This window comes from Phyllobates terribilis, unplaced genomic scaffold (assembly GCF_046119375.1).
Source record: "Phyllobates terribilis strain yellow unplaced genomic scaffold, ASM4611937v1 Scaffold_5__5_contigs__length_657084704, whole genome shotgun sequence".
Classification (NCBI taxonomy): Eukaryota; Metazoa; Chordata; class Amphibia; order Anura; family Dendrobatidae; genus Phyllobates; species Phyllobates terribilis.
The window spans coordinates 247,602,168-247,621,508 of NW_027362765.1; the positions used below are offsets into that span (position 1 = coordinate 247,602,168).

Consider the following 19,341-nt stretch of genomic DNA (forward strand, 5'->3'; position numbering starts at 1 on the left):
TATATTATTTGCTTTAATGTGTCCCCCCTGGTGCTGCTGAGGTAGGCTTTACACACAATTAGTCTCCTTCCCCCTCTTGCAGCATAATATTAATATTGATACTAATTCTATATTTTTCTGACAAGGAGCATAAGTGAAAGAGGAATTTTTTTTTAGAAAACTTTTAGATACTTTGGGAAGTACTAGCACAGAACTAGAAGCAAATAATCTGCTAATTAAAGAGATTCCCAGGCTTAAAATATAAAAGTGGTTGTCCAGTCTTCTGATGAAAGTCTGCAGTCACTCTGAGACTGCAGAGTTCTGAATGCTTACAGAACACACTGTCAAGATTATTCAGTGTTGCCGGCAAGAGCCACATTCCGACTGGATAAGCTCGGCCTCGCTCAATTCACTTTTACTGAGCAAGGCCGAGAATGGCTAGTTGACATGTGATCACATTTATATAAATCACATTCTTCCAGTCACGTGAATTAAAAGACTGGACAACTCCTTTAATGTCCTATTCTAGTATAGGTCATCGATATCAGTCTGGCACTCCCATTAATTAGCTGCTTTCAGCTCCTGTGGTGGCTGGATATGAACAGTGAATGGAGCATAGCTCCGTTCACTGTGTAATGGCTGTTCCCGATACTGCAGCTTAGCTACTATTCACATCAATGACTACTTTACAGTCAATGGAGCTGTATTCTTCAGTCTAGTTCACTCTTTACATCCAGAGCTGAAAACAGCAAATCAATGGTGGTACTGGGATTCTGATATTGATAACCTATCCTGGTGATAGGTTATCAATATAGTAAGCCCACAAGACCCCTATAATACACTAGAGCAGTGGTCCCCATCCTTCCTTACCTTGAGAGCCACATTCAGGTCTGAGAGAGGGTCGCGAGCCACATCCAGAGTCCTCCCCTCACCCGCATAATGACATCCAACTCCTGTCTCTTTCACAGTAGTGACACCGAGAGCTCGCATAATCGGTATGACAGCCGAAGTTTCCCCACAGAAATAACACTTTAACCCCATTGGGTATTCTCGCATCAATTACTCCCACCATGCTATCATATTGAGATTCTTCTATCTCACAGTATCATCCTATCTCCAGTTTACCACTTACTTAATTAATCTCTCCAATCCCAAGGCCAGTTCTACTCACAAAAGTCACCATATGGAGACCTGCTCATCAAAGTTATTTGCTAGGCCTGGTGCTAACGCATCAAGCAGGCAGACATCCACGTGCCACATATCATGGGCCTCCCATGTGGCTCCCAACGTACAGGATGGGGACCCCTGCACTAGAGCATAATGGTGACCGGTCAGCAAACAATGTCCTATGAGGAACGGTTAGAGAATTTGGGAATGTTTAGCTTATAAAAGATAAGACTGAGAGGAGACTTAATAGCCGTCTACAAATATCTCAAGGGCTGTTGCACTGTAGAGGTATCAGCTTTATTCTCATTTGCACAAGGAAAGACTAGAAGCAATGGGATGAAACTGAATGGGAGAAGATACAGATTAGATATTAGAAAAACTTTTTGTCAGTGAGGGTGATTAACAAGTGGAACAGGCTGCCACGAGAGGTGGTGAGTTCTCCTTCAATGGAAGTCTTCAAGCAGAGGCTGGACAGACATCTGAGATGGTTTAGTGAATCCTGTATTGAGCAGGGGGGTGAGACACGATGACCCTGGAGGGCCCTTCCAACTCTAACATTCTATGATTCTATAATCAGCCTATTAGATGAGCTGAAAGTGACCACATGCATGTTGCTTAAAGTAGTATAGAACCAATATTAGAGTGCATGTGTGAAAGAAGTATAAGGTGAAGCTCCTTGGCCTCGATTCAAATTGTATGAATGGACCCCTCAAATACCCTCTGCAACTTAAAATACTGGTATAATATCTCAGACACCAGGATCTGGGTGCTACTGCTAATTCTATCTCCACAATGCTTTTCCCATGAATTAATCATGACCTGGGGTCTACAGTTATGGAAATACTGACTCGTTAAGAGTAGGTCAGGTGCTTGTAATATGATGCGTCAATCGGATACTACAGACTATATAATGAAGGTGGCTTTCATTGTAGTTTACTATGTCCTGTTCTATTCATACTACTGATTGTATTGAAAACATGAGTTTGTTATATGTGTCTTTTAAGCCTCATTTAGATACCCGATTTTTCTTTGGTTTTCATGGATAACACTCATAACTGTGATATTCTATGAGGCGATCCACATGTCCGTGATTTTTTGCGAACAGAGCGGTCAGCGGAAAATCACTGAGACATGTCAGATTTTGATCTGAGCGTTGGATCAACATCGGCAATGCCAGTCTCTGGGTTTGTGAAAGGATCGGACCACACTCGGATGACATTCAAATGCGGTTCGATTTTCACGGACTGTCAGAATAGAGAAGGTGAAGAAACTTTTTTTTTCTCCAAGTACAAGAAAAACTGATGACCACCTTCTTATCAAGCTCTGACCAAAGTCTGATCCAAATAATCGGTCCGTTTTCTCGTACGTGAGAAAATTGGACGTGTGAATGAGGCCTTAGGCTGCATTTTTCCTATTGAAGTCATTAGAAGAAAGCACGAGAGAATAACACAGAGGAGATTGCAAGCTACGATTTCATTTTCAGGATGTGTGAATAAGATTGTGAAGAATATCCTCTTAGGCTGCGTTCACACATTGCGTATTTCCTTGCGTTTTTTTACGCTGTGTATTTTCCTGCTTTTTTTACCTGCTTTTTTTAAGCAGGTAAAAAAAGCACCTCCATTCACACACTGCGTAAAAAAGCGCAGCAAAAAACGCAGTGTGAAAATGAAGGGTGAAATGTGTAATGTCACCCTTCATTTCAGTGTGACATGTGTACTGTCTGTGTCTGTGTGTCGTGTGTGTACTGTCTGTGTCTATGTGTCGTGTGTGTACTGTCTGTGTCTATGTGTCCTGTGTGTGTCCCTAGCAGTGTATGTACAGACTATGGATACTCACCTACCCGATGGATGAGAGACGCGTCTGCTCCGTCCCGCGCTTGCAGCATCTGCCGTGAAGCGATCAGCTGAAAGGAAGCCGGTTACAAGCCGGTTAGCTAACAGTCGATCGGCTCACCGGCAGATGCTGGAAGCGCGGGATTGGAGCGGACCGGACGCCTCTCCCCTGACATCGGGTAGGTGAGTATCCATCCTGTGCCTCCGTAAAAAAGCGATGGAATTACGCAGTGTGTGAACACCGCTGCGTAATTCCATCGCTTATAATGGGCACAATAGAGAGAAAGCGCAGGACGCAGCTGCGTAAAGAATTGACATGCCAATTCTTTACGCAGCTGCGCTTTCCTGCTGCGTAAAATTACACAGTGTCAGAACGGCAAAGTGAATTTCCCATTCACTTTGCTGGCAGACACAAAGCACATTGCGCAAAAAAGCACGCGAAAATACGCAATGTGTGAACGCAGCCTTACTCAATTTTTTTACTATCTTAAAAAGAAAAAAAGGTAATTTATACCAATTTCTGAAACAGTGATTCTGGTTTCTGAGAAATGAACGGGATTATCTGATGTTTTTCAATGGGTACAATTGTGCAGTGCTTGTAAAAACAAGCAATTTTGCAACTGACTTCTTATTAAAAATCATCTATGTTCTCAAGAACAGAGGGATTTTTAATTTTAGAGTGTACAGCTCATTGCCCAGGTTACAGGCCACTCCATGGTCTAAGAGAAGCCGGTTGCCTAAGAAAGAAGCATGTGCTGCTTGCAGATTGCCGGATCTAGTCAGCCTTAGGCTATCTTTACACACGTTGGGTTTTGCAGCGTATTTTGCTGCAGACTTTTATGCAAATTTTCAACTACCTTTTGCAGTTCCAGCAAAGTCTATGAGAAACCAGAACTCTCTGTTTACACATGTTGTTTTTTTTTTTGTTGTGTATTTTGTGACTTGGTTGTGTTTTTGGAAAATAGAGCATGTCACTTCTTTCAGCGTTTTTGCAGCAGAAAACGCACCTGCGTTTTTGCTGCATATTTGCAGCGTTTTTTCACCCTTAGGAAGTAATGGGTGGTCAAAACAACGCAGTAAAAATGCAGCAAAAAATGCAACAAAAACGCACCAAAACCTGAGTTTTTAACGTAGTTGTTTTCCCACCAGACAAAAGTTAGCAGCAGATTTGCAGCAGAAAAAAAACACAATGTGTGTGAGCATAGCCTGAGCCTTCCTGTGCTTCAGCCATGCTACAGAGGCAAAGTGTCCTCTGCAATCACCAATCTGAAGCTGGCCACATTTCTGGATCCAGCCAGCCTCGGCCTTCCTGTGCTTCAGCCATTCTGTTAGCAGCATAGGAAAGTTGGTACTAGCGGAGCAGCCATGTGCTGGCCTGAACTGTCAATATTCAGGAGCGAACAACCCCTGGCAGTCAGGAAGCTGAGAGGTAGGGGTGTGGTACACTCTTGAAGAAAATTGAGAAAACTCCTTTAACAAAAAAGATTGTGAAGGAGTTTCTAATGGATCTTCTTGTGATGGACTATGTTTCTAATGGATCACCATACTGTTTATTGAGGGCTAGTACCACTTTAAGAAAATGCAACATAATTTTAAGCCGGCTGTGTCTTCATTCAGGGAGATATTGAAGATTTTACCAGCTGCTGGCTAAGGTATTTCCGTCTCTTTATGTCTCAAACAGACGAGCTGGAAAATACAGATCTTTTCTTCATATTATGTGAGCTGATATTGATGCTCTGCATTGTGCATTGTTCAAGGACACGTTTATAGACAGGATCTGAGGATGAGACTGGTGACGCTATGGGTTATGATCTGTGCAGCTCTACATAAATGATATACAATGTCCTATATCTATAATGACAAGACTATGCACCGATAATCTGACGACCACCAATGAAAATAGATACGTTTAGATAAAGTCGTAACATGATTTTTCTTGTCTATATAGATTATTGTTTTTCATGTGTCTTGAATGGATCATAAAATTGAATGTATACTGCAGAACATAAACCTACAAAAATGTGCCTCAAGCCTTTATGAATCCTCAAAGGAAATATTGCACTGGATATGTTCAAACTGGACAAGAAAATGGAAAAAATAGTAAAATCAGGTGGCAGAAAATGATCTTCAATTAAGCTGATTGAAAACTGGACATTAATAGACAATTATTATTACAAATGATCTGAATGTACTAAACCCACTACAGCAATGACCTCATCCTAACTGGAGGAATGAGTACAACACTCCCACCTGCTGGTTGTTACACACATTGCAGGCTAAGAATATCACTGCTTGTTGCCATGGACATACTGGTGCACAGTGAATATATCACATGCAATACCGGGCCTATGTATCTACCACACTACTGTTCCCAACCTGTAATGCTTACTTTTCTGTTGACCAAAGAAATAACTTAAAGCTCCTTGACCCCAATGAAAATTGTTATTGCCCCCCCAACTCACCTCCTTCTATCATGTGCCATTCCTAAAACTGGGGACTTATATGGCAGTGTACCCCTTGGGCTCCCTCAGGTACTGGGGCATGGGTATGACTGCTACCTCTCCGCCGTCTATAACTGCGGTGGCAAGATTTGATGACAGTAAACCGACATGTGAAGGGCTGAAAAATTTCTTCATTCTTTGAACGTCTAGCCAATAAAAAGGGTGGATTCTAGGTTTATATGGACCCTAAGGCCAGAGTTAAAGAAGCACTCCTCCCATCAAAATTGATATCCTCTTAATATATGGTAGTCATCATATTATATAGCACTGTGTACTTACAATTGCTCATTTTGCCTTTCTACCCAGTTAATTTTTCTGTTTTCCATAAGGTCTATGACATCAGGTGATTAAAAACTGACTAGCTGAATCCTTCTAAGCTCTATGTAGAAACAGGAGGTCAATTTTCTCTGTATGAGTCATAAGTCACTGGAAAGGTCCCTAGCAGGGGAGGTGGGAGCAGCTGGGTCAGGAGTTGGAAAATGGAATGATAAAATGCAGGGAAGAGAGACTTTCTGCTTCTACATAGAGCGGAGAAAAGAGAAGTATTAGCTGGGTAGAAAGGCAAAATGAACAATTGTAAGTACACAGTGCTATATAATATGATGACTGCAATATATTAAGAGGATAAAAACTTTGATGGAAGGGCTTTGTTAAAATGGATTCCTAGCCTTTCTCAGCTTTGAGTTGAGGAACATGGAGAATGTTTAAGTACATGGATATTGCACATTATGTTCAGTGCTTCTTGGCATCTGCCTAAATTTACCTCATGCTGATGCAAGGTTTGTAAAAAAAACTGTTAGACAGTAAATTACTTATTTTTTTCATAATTTTGTTTCACATGGAAAGATATGAAACTTTGCAAATCACTTTATTAGGCTGTGTGCCCACGATGCGTTTTTTAAGCGTTTCCGCAGCGGCAATTCCGCTGGAGAAACGCTTAAAAAACGCTTGGTAGAAGGTCTGCCTGTTATGATCTGCTACAAGCACTAAGGAAAGAAAGGAGATCTGTCCCTACAATAGAACTAAGCTAGATCCCTACGACGTAACGGGGAACCTGATCCTGCGATCAGACCCGCTAAAGTCCTCGGCTAGTCTGTACGAAGACCTATAGATGCAAGGGAGGGATCCCTACAAGAACTAGGGACTGGGATAAAGTTGGACACCTCCTAGCAGAAATTGTAGCAGTAAAAGACAAACACACAACATAGAACATAAAGGTCCGAAGACCTAGCAAAACTGACTGAGAAAGGTAACTAAGCACCAAGCTAGCTCAAGAGTAGAAATTACAATGAAGTCCAGCAAGGCCTGGAGGGCAGAGCAGGACTAAATAGGCAAAGAAGGTCATGTTCTAACACTGCCATGTTCCCCAATGATAATCCGCATGTGCTGTGCACATTCTGCGGAAATTTCCGCTGCGGATTATCACTGCGGAAAAAAAAGCAGCACTACCAATTATTTTGTGGAAGCGCTGCGTTTTTGCCGCCATTGACTTGCATTGGAACGCATGGAATCCGCATCACTGCATATGTAGATGTGCATTCCACGCGTTCCAATGTGCGGATGGTGCCCGGGTGTGGAGGAGAGGAGACTCTCCTCCGGACCCGGGTACCATAGAACCTGTAAAAAAAAGAATAAAATAAAAAATAAATATTATATTTACCTTCTGATGGCCCGCGGTGTGCTTGTCTTCACTTGCCGGCAGATCGCTTTGGACTAAAGGACCTGCGCTGACGTCATTTAGTCATGTGACGGCAGGTCCTTCAGTGTATCGCGAGCTGCCGGCAAGCCAGGACGGAGCGAAGCAAGACTCCGGGGGCCATCAGAAGGTAAGTATAGATTTTTTTATTTTTTTTTTACCATTCTTTACGGTCACACTATACAAATCCATGCCGTTTGCATGGATTTATATAGTGTGACCAAGTTGTCAAGCACTTTCCAAGTGATGCTAAAATCGCCTGGAAAAAGCTTGACAACCCGCATGCAGAAATGCAAGTGAAGAACGCTTCACATCCGCATGTCCCTGGCAGGAAAAACGCATGTGTTTTTTCTGCCAGGGAGATGCAGAAACGCTCAGAAAAAAAAGGAGCATTTCTGCATTGTGGACACATAGCCTTAGGGTGCTTTTCTTCCTTCCTGTAAAAATAATTGCAAAAAGAGTCTTCCACGGCTTTTCCCAGTCTATTTGCCTGCCTTTAGCAGCATTAATATCAGAACATACAAATTTAGAGTACAGTTGATTGCAGTGAAAGGATCCGCACCTGTGTCCTCATCTGAGTGTTGTGCTTAGGGAAATGTCACACGGCCGTATAACTCGGATGAGGATTGCAACGTAATGCTCAGAAAGGCTGACAGCTCTCCAGACCTAAGCGTGATAGCATGTATTTCTATCCAGCTTTCACACTCGGGTCGGGAGAGACGCTGGCCAGTCCGAGCATTGCGTTGTCATCCTTGTCCGAGTCATGCAGCCATCTCACTCTTCCCTTATCAGGACAATCTCCTACAACAGGCTTATCCCCAGAGTTAGTGAGACAGGTGCTGAGCTGACCTCTTCACTGCCATAATCTGTACTTCAAATGAGAACGTATCAATTCAGCTAAAGGCAGGCAAATTGACATGGGAAAAGAAGGGGTTTCGAAACCACTCATCACATGCAATTTTTTACAGTATTGAAGACAAATTCCCTAGTAAATTGATTTGCAAAGTTTAAAAACTTTATATGCAGGACAAAATTATTATTATTTAAAAAATGAAAGGTTAGTAACTCTTTCATGACAGCTTATAATTTGGAGGCCATTTACAGAATGTGAGTTGCCATAAGCAGCAGCCTATAGTCTTCTATTGGATTCACATTGGAACGGCAGGTGATCCCAGCAGCACTGCATGTGCTGTATCAGTATGCTGCAACCACTGCTAGTGCCAGTTTCACTTTAAAAAAATTTTTTGCCAAAGAAAACGATGGCATATCCCTTTATTAATATTCTCAGAATTTTGAGACCAAAGCGCTGAAATCACTTCACAGTTTTTCTGCACTGCTCATGACCTCCCGCTATACAGACAGATAGGAGCGGTACTGCAGCTCCCCGCATAGTGGTGCTACAGACCATATTTGGTTCCTTCATTCTCAGTATTAGGGCACAGTCACAGCCAGACGGCCGTATTACTCGCGCGAGGATCGCATCACAATCCTTGGACTGGCCGCCGGCTCTCATAACCTGTGCGTGACAGCATGTATTTCTATGCAGTTGCCACACTCAGGTCAGATGAGCCGATGGCCAGTCCAAAGATTGCAAAGCGATCCTTGCGCGAGTAATACGGCCGTCTGATTGCGCCCTTAGAAGGATCCTTTAGGTTGGATTTCCACCAGACATAATGTTATGGCATATTTTTTTCAATTGTTGTAAAATTAGATGATGGAAAAATTATTATTTTTTTTAAATTGGAGATAGAGTTATTCAAGCTTGATCTCTGGCCATTATTTAATAAATTAAAAACATGTATTATACTGTGCTGATGACAGCTGTGGAGGCCTGCCAAGCACTGGCCTGGAGGCAAGCAGAAGAAAGTGACATGGTACTAAAGGACTGGCTTTACATGTACTATTATGGGAAAGTATCAACAGTTCTCTTTGCATATGCACAGCATTGGCCCAACTATGTCAATTTTGCCCATGGGCTGTGTCTGGTATAGCAGCCGGTCCCCATGGATTGAGTGGGGCAGCTTTGCAATACCAGACACAGACCAGGGGGCATTCAACCCTTTCTTCTCTGGGTAGATGGGATTCTCAATAAAGTCAAATCTGTATGGTAGTTTGAAAGTTATTATGGAAATGTCTGGTTAGGAAGATTATCTTAGATGTGTTCTTAGTATACTGAATAGTGATTGCTAAGTGCACCCATGAAGTGACCTATAATGAGGATATGGTGGTACCACAACATAGATGCTTTAGTATTTAAAAGGAAGCTTTCATTAGAAAATTAATTACTGTTTAAATTAGTGTTTTGTGTTAATTTTTTTGTCTTTAAAAAATTGTTGGCAATGTTTTTTTTTCTATATCACAATCTATATTAAAATTTAAAAAAAACTTAGAAATCTTGGAGTTTTCACACTGGCAACTGGGGCTTTTTTAGACACTACATGTTTTTCCAGGAAATATGGTAGGGAAAAATGTTTCGCTACCTTTTGTATTGAAGTGTCTATTGAGCATGGGCAAAGTTCATTTTGAAGGGAAAGGGAGAAGGATCCGCTGTGACATCGCCTATTGTGATTGGTGGACCCTGTGTTATGAGATGTTACACGTAATTGTAATGCTGCCTCTGATGATAAGGAGTCTGCTGAAAACTCTTCCAGAAAGGATGAAAGGACAGGAAGTATGAGTCTAATATAGCCCCAGTGGCCAGTTTGAAAATTGCAAGCCTACTAATTTTGTTTATTATATACAGTGTATATATATATATATGTAGATTGTGATGTGAAAAAAAAACACTGACATTTTTCTAAATACAAGTAACACAAAAATCCGATATGTTATTTAAACAATAGATCATAGATTATTTTCTGATTGTAGTTTCCCTTTAGGGTATGGGCCTAACTGTGCCCCCTCAGCAGATCTACAGGTCTATTTGTGTATAAGTAGCATCAGAAGAAAGAGGTCATGTGTTGTGCAGCATGCTGGTGCAATCTTTATATCTCCTTTCAGCTTAGTGTTATCTAATAGAGTAAACCAGATTTGATCAAGGATAATTGAAAAACATTTGAACGTTTTGTTCTGCGTCAGTCCACCAGGAAGTGAAGAAGGAAATGATAGGCAACTGATCTAATTGGAGAACGCAGCGTCCCTAGAGCTTGTTGTCTGTGTTCTCTGGTTTCCTTGTGTGAGCAATTACAGTAATTATTATTATTCTTTATTTTTAAACCACCCTTAATTCCAGATAGCAGTCCATAAAGCAAGGTGCACATTGGGATAAGTAAAGCAGGTCAGAACAGAAAGTGGAAAAATGCTCATAGTTGTGGGATTGTACGCTATATCACCTGTACATCCATTTTTTTCAATTGCACCGAAGTATCTAAACTGAGAGTTCCGTTGGGGATGTGTCCTTGCACGCTCTAACACTGTTCAATCAGTGCTGGTAGCACCAGACTGTATACTGACACACCCCTTTCCCAAGGGAAATAGTAACACCTACTTGTCAATGTATTTATGAATTTATAGGGGGAATTACAGATGTACAATAGTACAAAAGTATAATTAACAACAAGATAAATAAGATTATCCAAAATAAAGATACGGTAAGTTCAAGTGTAAAAGGAGCCACTGATCTGGCCATACCAATGATCAAGCACAAAAGAGGTCTCACATGTTGCACAGATCCCAAGTATGAAGATCATAATTTCCTTACGTATCACATGAAAGGCAAAAAATGACAACAGACTGATCGAGAAGATTACAATGGTTAAGGAGGAAAGCTAGAATTTTGTTTTATTGGCCTGTCATTCTGTACAACCACCCAAAAGCCTTAAAGCGCACCTGTCAGAAGGATTGTGCTCAGTAAACCACATACACTGTCAGGTGGGTGACATTACACTGATTAGAATGATACCTTGGATGATGAAATACGTCCAGTGGTTCTTGTGTAATCTTTACTTTCAGTTTGGAGATAATGATATGCTCATGCTCCGGGGCGGCCTGTGGGGGGCGCTCTATCTGGTGCTCCGCTTACATATTCATCTGTATGCTCTTATGACAGCTCACTGATCATTCACTGAGCTGCCTCCATTTTACATAATGCACCTAGTAGTGCGGGGCTATGTAAAATAGGAGGCATGTCAGTGAACGATCAGTGAGCTGACATAAGAGCATACAGATGAATAAGTAAGCAGAGCACCAGATAGAGCGCCCCCACAGGCCGCCCCGAAGCATGAGCATATCATTATCTCCAAAAAAATTGATTATCTAAATTAAATAGGGGGCTTAACTCCACTGTTTGCACATTTTGCAGTAGATGGGATGTAAAATATTAGGAGTAAGGGTAAGCTGTGAGACAACTCCTTTAGAAACTTTAATGGTAATCTCATCTAAAACAAACTCAGAAATTCATCCACAATCTTTATATCTTTAATACTGCCCTAACGAGTCACATCTTCAGCACAAATATGTGATGCATTGAAAATATTATCTCATATCTATACTTGTGCTACAGCCACAGGTACAGACATCTCACTTGTTCTCTATCAGAATATTTTCTGTAATAGTTAATGAGTTAGTGACATAACACCAAGGTGAGAAACCCTGTTTCTGCTGTGACAAAGACCCATTCATACATAAAAGAGAAAATAGACTGCTAACATCATAGGCAGGCTTACGGTACTTCAAGGGCCATGGTCACTTTATATTATTTAAAGTAATTTTGTCAGTATGACTTTTGCAATCAGTAACATTTAGACACTCTCTGTTGCTAGAGTCGCAATCAAAATAATTTAACCCCCGTTGCAAATTAGGTTTCTTACCAAATATCCGTTGTTTGTTCTTATTTGATTGGTTTATTGCAATATAAATATCTCAACACACCTTAGAAAACAAGTGGCTTCTCCAAATTCAACCCCAAATCACACTTTTAATAACTAGTGCAGTCTCAGAATTATTCACCCCTTCATGTACAGTATTTTGTGGTGCGTGTTATAATCAGCTTATCTGGTGGGTGGCGGCGTTGCTGGAGCGGGGTCCCAGGTGGCAGGGTCGCTGCTGGTGGAGGCAGGAGATGCTGCGGAGGCAGGACGAGGTGTTGGGAGATGGCTGCGGACCTCACGCTGATAGAAGCGGGGGGCTCCGCTGACATTTTGTGAAAGACAAAGCCCCGCACTTTCCATACTTTCTAACGCGGTGGACTCTAGGAAAATGGCCACCGGAGGCAGCGAATGCTCAGATTGAGAGATTTCAGCACCGAGATCTCGGCTCCCGATCTCAGTCTGAGCATGTGCCACCTTTGGGGACCATTTTCCTGGAGTCCACCGCGTTAGAAGAGTATGAAAGGTGCGGGGCTCCGTCTTTCACAAAATATCGGGAGAGCCCCCGTACCACCGAACACCTCATCCTACCAGCATGAGGCCCGCAGCCATCTCCGGACTCTTGCCTCTGCCAGAAGCTCCTGGCAGCAGCGACCCTGGGACCCCGCTCCATTACAGCCAGTAAGCTCCACTGCTCAATTCTGATTAAAAGACGTAAATTTGGGGGGAAAAAAGTGCGTCTTATAATCCCGAAAAATAAGGTACTTAGTAGAGCACCTTTGTGACTGTTATAACATATTGCAAAACTGATACATAGTCAGACAACAGCCTCCAGTTCAGTAAAATTTTTAAGTTGTTGAGAGTGCTCCATAAAGTTTAGAGAAGAGATCATTGCTTTGCACAAACAAGGAAAAGGATTAAAAAAGATTGCAAAGGCATTGTATGTTCTTAGAGATAAAATTGGTAACATAAATTCCTTCCAAAATGGGGTAACTTGTGGGGGGTTTCCATTGTTTAGGCACATCAGGGGCTCTGTAAATGCGACATGGAATCCACTATCTATTCCAGACAATTTTGTTCTCCAAAAGTCAAATGGTGCTCTTCTTTTCCGAGTGGGGTATCGGTGTACTTAGGAGAAATTGCACAACAAATTGTACAGTTCATTTTCTCCTGTTACCCTTGTGAAAATGCTAAATTTGGGGCTAAAATAACATTTTTGTGGGTAAATTAAAATGTTATTTTTTTCTTTCCACATTGCTTTAATTCATGTGAATCACCTTAAAGGGTTAATACATTTCTTGAATGTTTTTTGAGCACTTTGAAGGGTGCAGTTTTGGGTATTTTCTGTCATATAAGACCCTCAAAGTCACTTCAGAGTGATGTGGTCCCTAAAAAAAATGGGTGTTGTAAATTTTGTTGGAAAAATGAGAAATTGCTGATAAACTTGTAACCCTTCTAAAATCCTAACAAATAAAATTATGTTTCAAAAATGATGCTGATGTAAAGTAGACATATGGGAAATGTTATCTTATGTATAAATTATTTTGTACAGCATGACTAACTGGTTTAAGGATATAAGAATTAAAAGTTTTAAAATTGCAAATTTTTCCCCAAAATTCCGATATTTTCACAAATAAACGCAAAAAAATTACCTAAATTTGCTACTAACATAAAGTACAATGTGTTGCAAAAAAACATTGTCAAAATTACTGGGATTCGTTGAAGCTTTCCAGAGTTAATACTACATAAAGTGACACTGGTCAGAATTGTAAAATTTGGCGGCCTGGTCAGGAAGTTGAAAACAGGCTTTGGGGAGAAGGGATTGAAGGGAACAGTACAATATACACCTTTTACTCCAATAGTTTTTTTTTAAAAAGCACCCCTCTCATAATCCACCTATATTTTTTTCAGGGCTTTTACATGGAGTGAAAAATCATTGTGTTCCTAATCATTGTCAATTGTATACATGTGCTGCTTGAATTTGCTTCTTGTACTTGATTTATGATGACCTAAAATTTATTGTTTGTCGGCAGTACATGTGCAGGTGTAAAGAAGCATCTAAGCGTGGATAGTAAAGGAAAGAGAAGAAGTAGGACACAATCAATCTCAATGATGAAAAAAACATATGTTCATCGTAACAACTTGCTTATATCCACAATCGACCATTGAATCTTCCCCTGTAAAAGGTTCCTTGGCTCTGAAATCTGTCAGTTTTCTCAGGGCTAGCCTTAGGCACATCTGCGACCTCTGAACGGGTCATTATTGGTTCTAATGGGCTGGATATGAGGAGTTTTCACCACTGAACCTATATTTGATGACCACAAGATGCAGCTTCATTCCCTAGGTTATTGAGTAAGCAGTATTATTTGTAGGCTACTGTATATGACTGCATTATTTCACTGCTATTTGGTACACGGTGAAATCCTGCACAAAGCATCAGTCAATCTGAAGCCGGCCGTCAGTTCAGACCCTTACATTTAATGTAACAAACTGCCAGTGCCATAATGTGCCAGTGCTGTATCTACTGAGCCTCTGTGCAACTGCAGAAGTGGCACAAATGTTATGTCCACCCTTGATGCCCTTCTGATGTTTCTCCTAATGCCCAAAGCTAAGAAGAGAAAGACCTCATCAACTAGCTGATGGTTTTTAACATGTCGAAAGGGAATGCTACCAAAGATTACCAAGGAAACAAACCAAACAAAGTAACAATTCAGCTATAAAAAAAAAACTAAAGGGATGCTTAAAGAGGACTAGTCAAAAGTGGCCAGTTACTGCTCTTTTATTATTCCCGAATCTCCACTGTGTATTCAGTTCTTAATCTTTTTAAAAATTTTCCATGCAGTTCCACAGATATGGGTGTTCTTAATTCATATGACCAATAGGCTAGTTTTTAGGGTCTTTACAAGGAGGTGTGACTCACAGGCTAATTATGCAGAGCAGTCTATAGACATGTTCCAATGGAATCATGTGAATGACTCCATCTTGGGAAAGACCCTAAAAATTATCACAAAAGAAAAAGGCCTATATCTCTGGAACCATGTGGTGGATTTTAAAAAATAAAAATAAAACTGAATACTCAGGAAGCTGTAGAAAAGAGGAAGAGCACCCGCTGGTCACTTCTGACATTGTAACAGGTCTTTTTTAAGTAGGAACCAAGGCCTTTTGTTGTGGATTGGGATTGGTGTCTAAGCTCGTCTGTAGGAGTTACACATCATACTTATATACCATGCTGTTTAACCCCTTGTAAGTGAATCTCTGATTCAGGGGCGGACATATCATTGGTGCAACCTGTGCAGCCGCACAAGGGCCCATGAGATAAGGGGGTCCACTTCCACCTCCAAAACAGATAGAATTGTGCATTATGATGAGCTGTTGACCTGCAAAGGGCCCACATATTGTTCTTGCACAGAGGCTATTTTTTTTCCGTGTCCACCAGTGCTCAGATCCCATGTAAATCACCTGTGACTTAAGTAGAGCAGAATCTGTTGTGTTACTAGATGTGGTTTAAGCGTGATACTAAGTGTCGGAAAGCAGCCTATATGTTTTAACATCATTCATTGCCATAGGTCACTGATATAAGCTCTCCTACCATAGAAGTCAGCTCAGTGTTGGCTGGTCTGAGAATTCAGGCTCTTTGCCTGTGACGTAGCAGAGCTGTACGTGGTGAGCCCCCGCCTTCTGCCTGTCTGTGAGTAATGTGCTGACAGCAATTCCTTGGTGACCACATCCTCCTGGTGATGGCTTGGTCTGCACATGCTGATTTCTGATTTTCTTTTTCTGGCCTTTGTAATTGTCATGTGCAGTTTAATAAAGTCTCAGTCCTATAGAATTAACCTTTTAATAGCGGTGTGCTACAAAGTCCGGTGGTAATGAATCGATGCAATTATTCTTTAGCATGGTCCAACCTTTCTGCATTGTACTTAACAGGCCCATTTAATGACAGCTGTTTCCTTCCTTCTATCATCTTTCCACATTGATCTTTGCAATCAAATAGCATAGAGTGACTAACACAAAAATGACAAAACCCTAGAAGAGAGCAAATGACCAGACGATGACACAGAGATGATGCAGATCGTGACAAGGTCCGTCCTGCTGCAACATAAAGACTATCAGTATTATCTGCTCACGTGGCAGACAAAATCTAGACCTCCCCTTTCAAAAAACCCTTTAACCACTGGAAAGTTACTTGTGACAGTGCCCGCGTCTGTGAGCACAGAACAAGTTTTACCACCCTTATCCCACATCAAGAAGTCAAAAAAGAACACACTTGGTTGTGGAGAAAAAATCCCTTGTGTGTAGAGTCAGGAGTAGTTATGCTGGTCAGCTTGCAAACAGAAGAAGCTTTGTAGGACACTGAGTGTACAGTCCTACTCAGCACGCCTATACTCTATAGCATGTTCAGTTGCAATGCCAAGTTATGGCTGGCAAAGCAAGCAGATATCCAATGTTTCTTTATCGGGTGGTCACTCAATGAAAATGAAGCCCCAAAGGAAAAGAGAAGGAATACTGAGTGGGTTCAGATAGGGTCTTAAGTCACTCCTCCCTCATATCCCAACTACCAGAAGCCATGAGGAAGTTAGGAGGTGCCGCACGAAGAGGAAGAAACTGGTGAAAATGAAGAATGGGAAGGGAGGGCTGATCATGATTCAAGACAATATCTTAACAAGCGATAAGGTCTCCTCTGTATTCGTAAGACTCATAACCATAGTTCAACTGTTACTAGTAGATACAACTCCATTAGTTGCCATTCAAACTTTGACCCATCAAGTCTAATGGCAGATACAGATGCAATGTATATATGTATATATAATATATATATATATATTATATATAATGTAATTGTCAATCAAGTTCCATATCCCTATTTCCACATTGTAAGGTTTTATGCATGACTCGGAATATGTATTAGAACCAAATGGGTTAAAAAGACTGGGGATGTTGTCTTTCGATTGTGTCCTACAGTGACCTTCCTTCTTATCACGACTCATCACGTAGGAAATTAGGGTTAAAGTGTTAAAAACTGTAAATGCAGAATAAAGTTTGGAGCAATATTCCCTACCTGAAATGCGCTCCTTGTCCATCACTCCCCCAGCATCAGTTTATCTGCAGCCCGGCCTCTCTGCCCCTGTTTGGGAGGCGGTAACTTGCTCTGTCCTCCCCTTTCCACTCCTTTAGTCCTCTGTATCGTTCCCTGCCTCTCACTTTCTCCCTCTTTCACTCCCTCCTTCTACTTTTCTCATTCACCCTCTAATGTTCTCTCTTCACCGGTTACACTTATGTCTCTGGTTATCTCCTCCCTCTTTGTCTGTCTTCTCTCCGGCTTTTCCTTTGTCTGAGTCTCACCAGTTTGTTTTCCAACTCTGCCTTTTTCTACGTTTTCATTCTGTCAGAGCTGCAGTTACCAGCTACTTCTCCTTTTCCAGCCCTCCTCCTTCCTATTTTATCTTTTAACCATTCATTTCCTCTCTTCTGTTTATTCTATTCTTTAACTCGCCTTCCTAGTTTTCAACTCTTTCTATTTCTCTCTCTCTACAGAAAAAAAACCTCCTTCTGTCCAGCATCAGTTGGATCTGATAGGTGCCAGATTAATCAAATAATGTGGAGAATAGAACAGTCATGTAAAAATGCATAGAATCTCACTGCAAAAGCAGAAAATCTCAAAATATTACCACAAAATATAATCATTAACATGAAGTCCGGAGGAAAAATACTGAGCCACTGGTGCTATTGGTCAGTCCGGATGGAATACAATGTAGATCCAACATGAAAACAACACACAGGCAAAAAGTTAACGATATAAAGTCACTGCAACATGTTCTAACTTGATATTACAAATCCATCTTGAGGATATTGCGCTAGAAGGCACCATGTTTTTCTTTTTTTCTTTACCTAACCCTTCAAAATACAATAAGACATTACCCCACACTTACTAATGTTGTCCAACAGGGAGTCAGTGTAAACCTAAGCTGCAAAAACAGGACTCACACTGCTGAGGACAATGGCAGCCTATGAGTGTTGAGGGATCTACTACAAGATTGTTCAGTGCACATAATTTACTGTGTAAACACACTAACCGCCGATCGGTAAAGATTTACCAATCGGTGGTCATTTAGTGCCGCTGATAAGTCTGTGTAAGCGGACCCTTAGACTAAGTAGTCCAGTTTATCACCGTCTTGTATGCTGTGTGATTTGGCTCATCTTGCTCGAATGTAGATGTTTTCTCTTACTCACAAATTTTTAGTTGACTTATAGGGAGTCTGTGACCCCCAAAATGCATAAAAGGGCTAAACAGTGTTGCTGAGGACTTATCCCCAATAAAAACAATACTAGCACTTGTATTTGTTACTGGTTCAGTGCCTGGGAAAATAACTTTTAATTCATATGCAAATGAGGAGGCTTTGGTGCACCCTTGGTGTGACCAAGAGTTTAGTTTGCCATTATACCTCCTCATTTGCACATTAGGGTTCTTCCTCCAGTTCCTATAGGGGCCAAGTTCCCAACAACACTGTATAGCCCATGTAAAATGCATTTTGGGGTGATGGACTGCTTTTAACTTAGATAATAAATCTACTCTTGCAAACTGGCTCATGACAATAATAAATCTTGGGTATTTTAGACTCGCTAAAATTTTTGCCCCCTTTTCTAGATGCTTAAAAAAAAGTCTAGTGAGATGCACACATCAGGTATTTTTGGTAGAAAGTCAATAATCAATTTGTCTTGACAGATGAGAGCCAAAAAGAAGGAGCAATTTGATGCAACTAAAATAGTAAATGTGGGCAATTCTTTTCTAATCAAAGAAGTTTTCTTGCTTTTGGACTCTTAATATTACTTATTACATTAAAGGTAAGCTGAATCCAACGATGCATCACTTAGTTTACAGGGTGCAGCCGTTCTGATACAATCAGTGTTTTTAGATTTCGCATGAGGAAGATTTGAGCTGAGGAAGCTAACCCCGCCCACACCAGGCTCTCCATTTACAATGTCCATAGACAGTGAGGTGCTTATCACAGGAGGAGGTGTGTCGGACTAGCAGGCACTGCTGCTGTGTCCCAGCAATGATAAGCTCCTGGTGCTAAAATGGTCATTGCAAGCAAACGAAACTATGTAGTTTGATAAGAGAGGCATTGCTGAAGTCTGTGATTTAACCCCTACACCATGCCATGTAATCTGAAGACAGAAAAAACCTGCTGACAGATTCCCTATATATCTGTGATTGAGACAAAGGCAATTACAATATTACTATTTGTATATGTACTGTATAAGGTGAAAATCCTGTGAAAAGAGAATCTGATAATTCAGAAAGTCTGATAATTCAGAATCTGTATCCAGCATAAAGCTTTAATAGAGAAGGGAATATGACG

General features: G+C 41.0%; 1 protein-coding gene across 2 annotated transcripts in view; it reads right to left on the minus strand.

The window, feature by feature from the left end:
• The window catches only part of SEPTIN9 (septin 9), a 321,204-nt gene that overhangs the window by 173,460 nt on the left and 128,403 nt on the right, over positions 1-19,341 (minus strand). Inside the window, exon 1 of one of the 2 annotated variants that reach the window (XM_073683983.1) lies at positions 17,040-17,382. The exons of the other annotated variant lie outside the window; for it this stretch is intronic. Coding sequence (XP_073540084.1) covers positions 17,040-17,061 — 22 coding nt within the window. The 5' untranslated portion in view covers positions 17,062-17,382. Of the gene's footprint in view, positions 1-17,039; positions 17,383-19,341 lie in introns of those variants that run through there. 2 annotated transcript variants of the gene reach the window in all.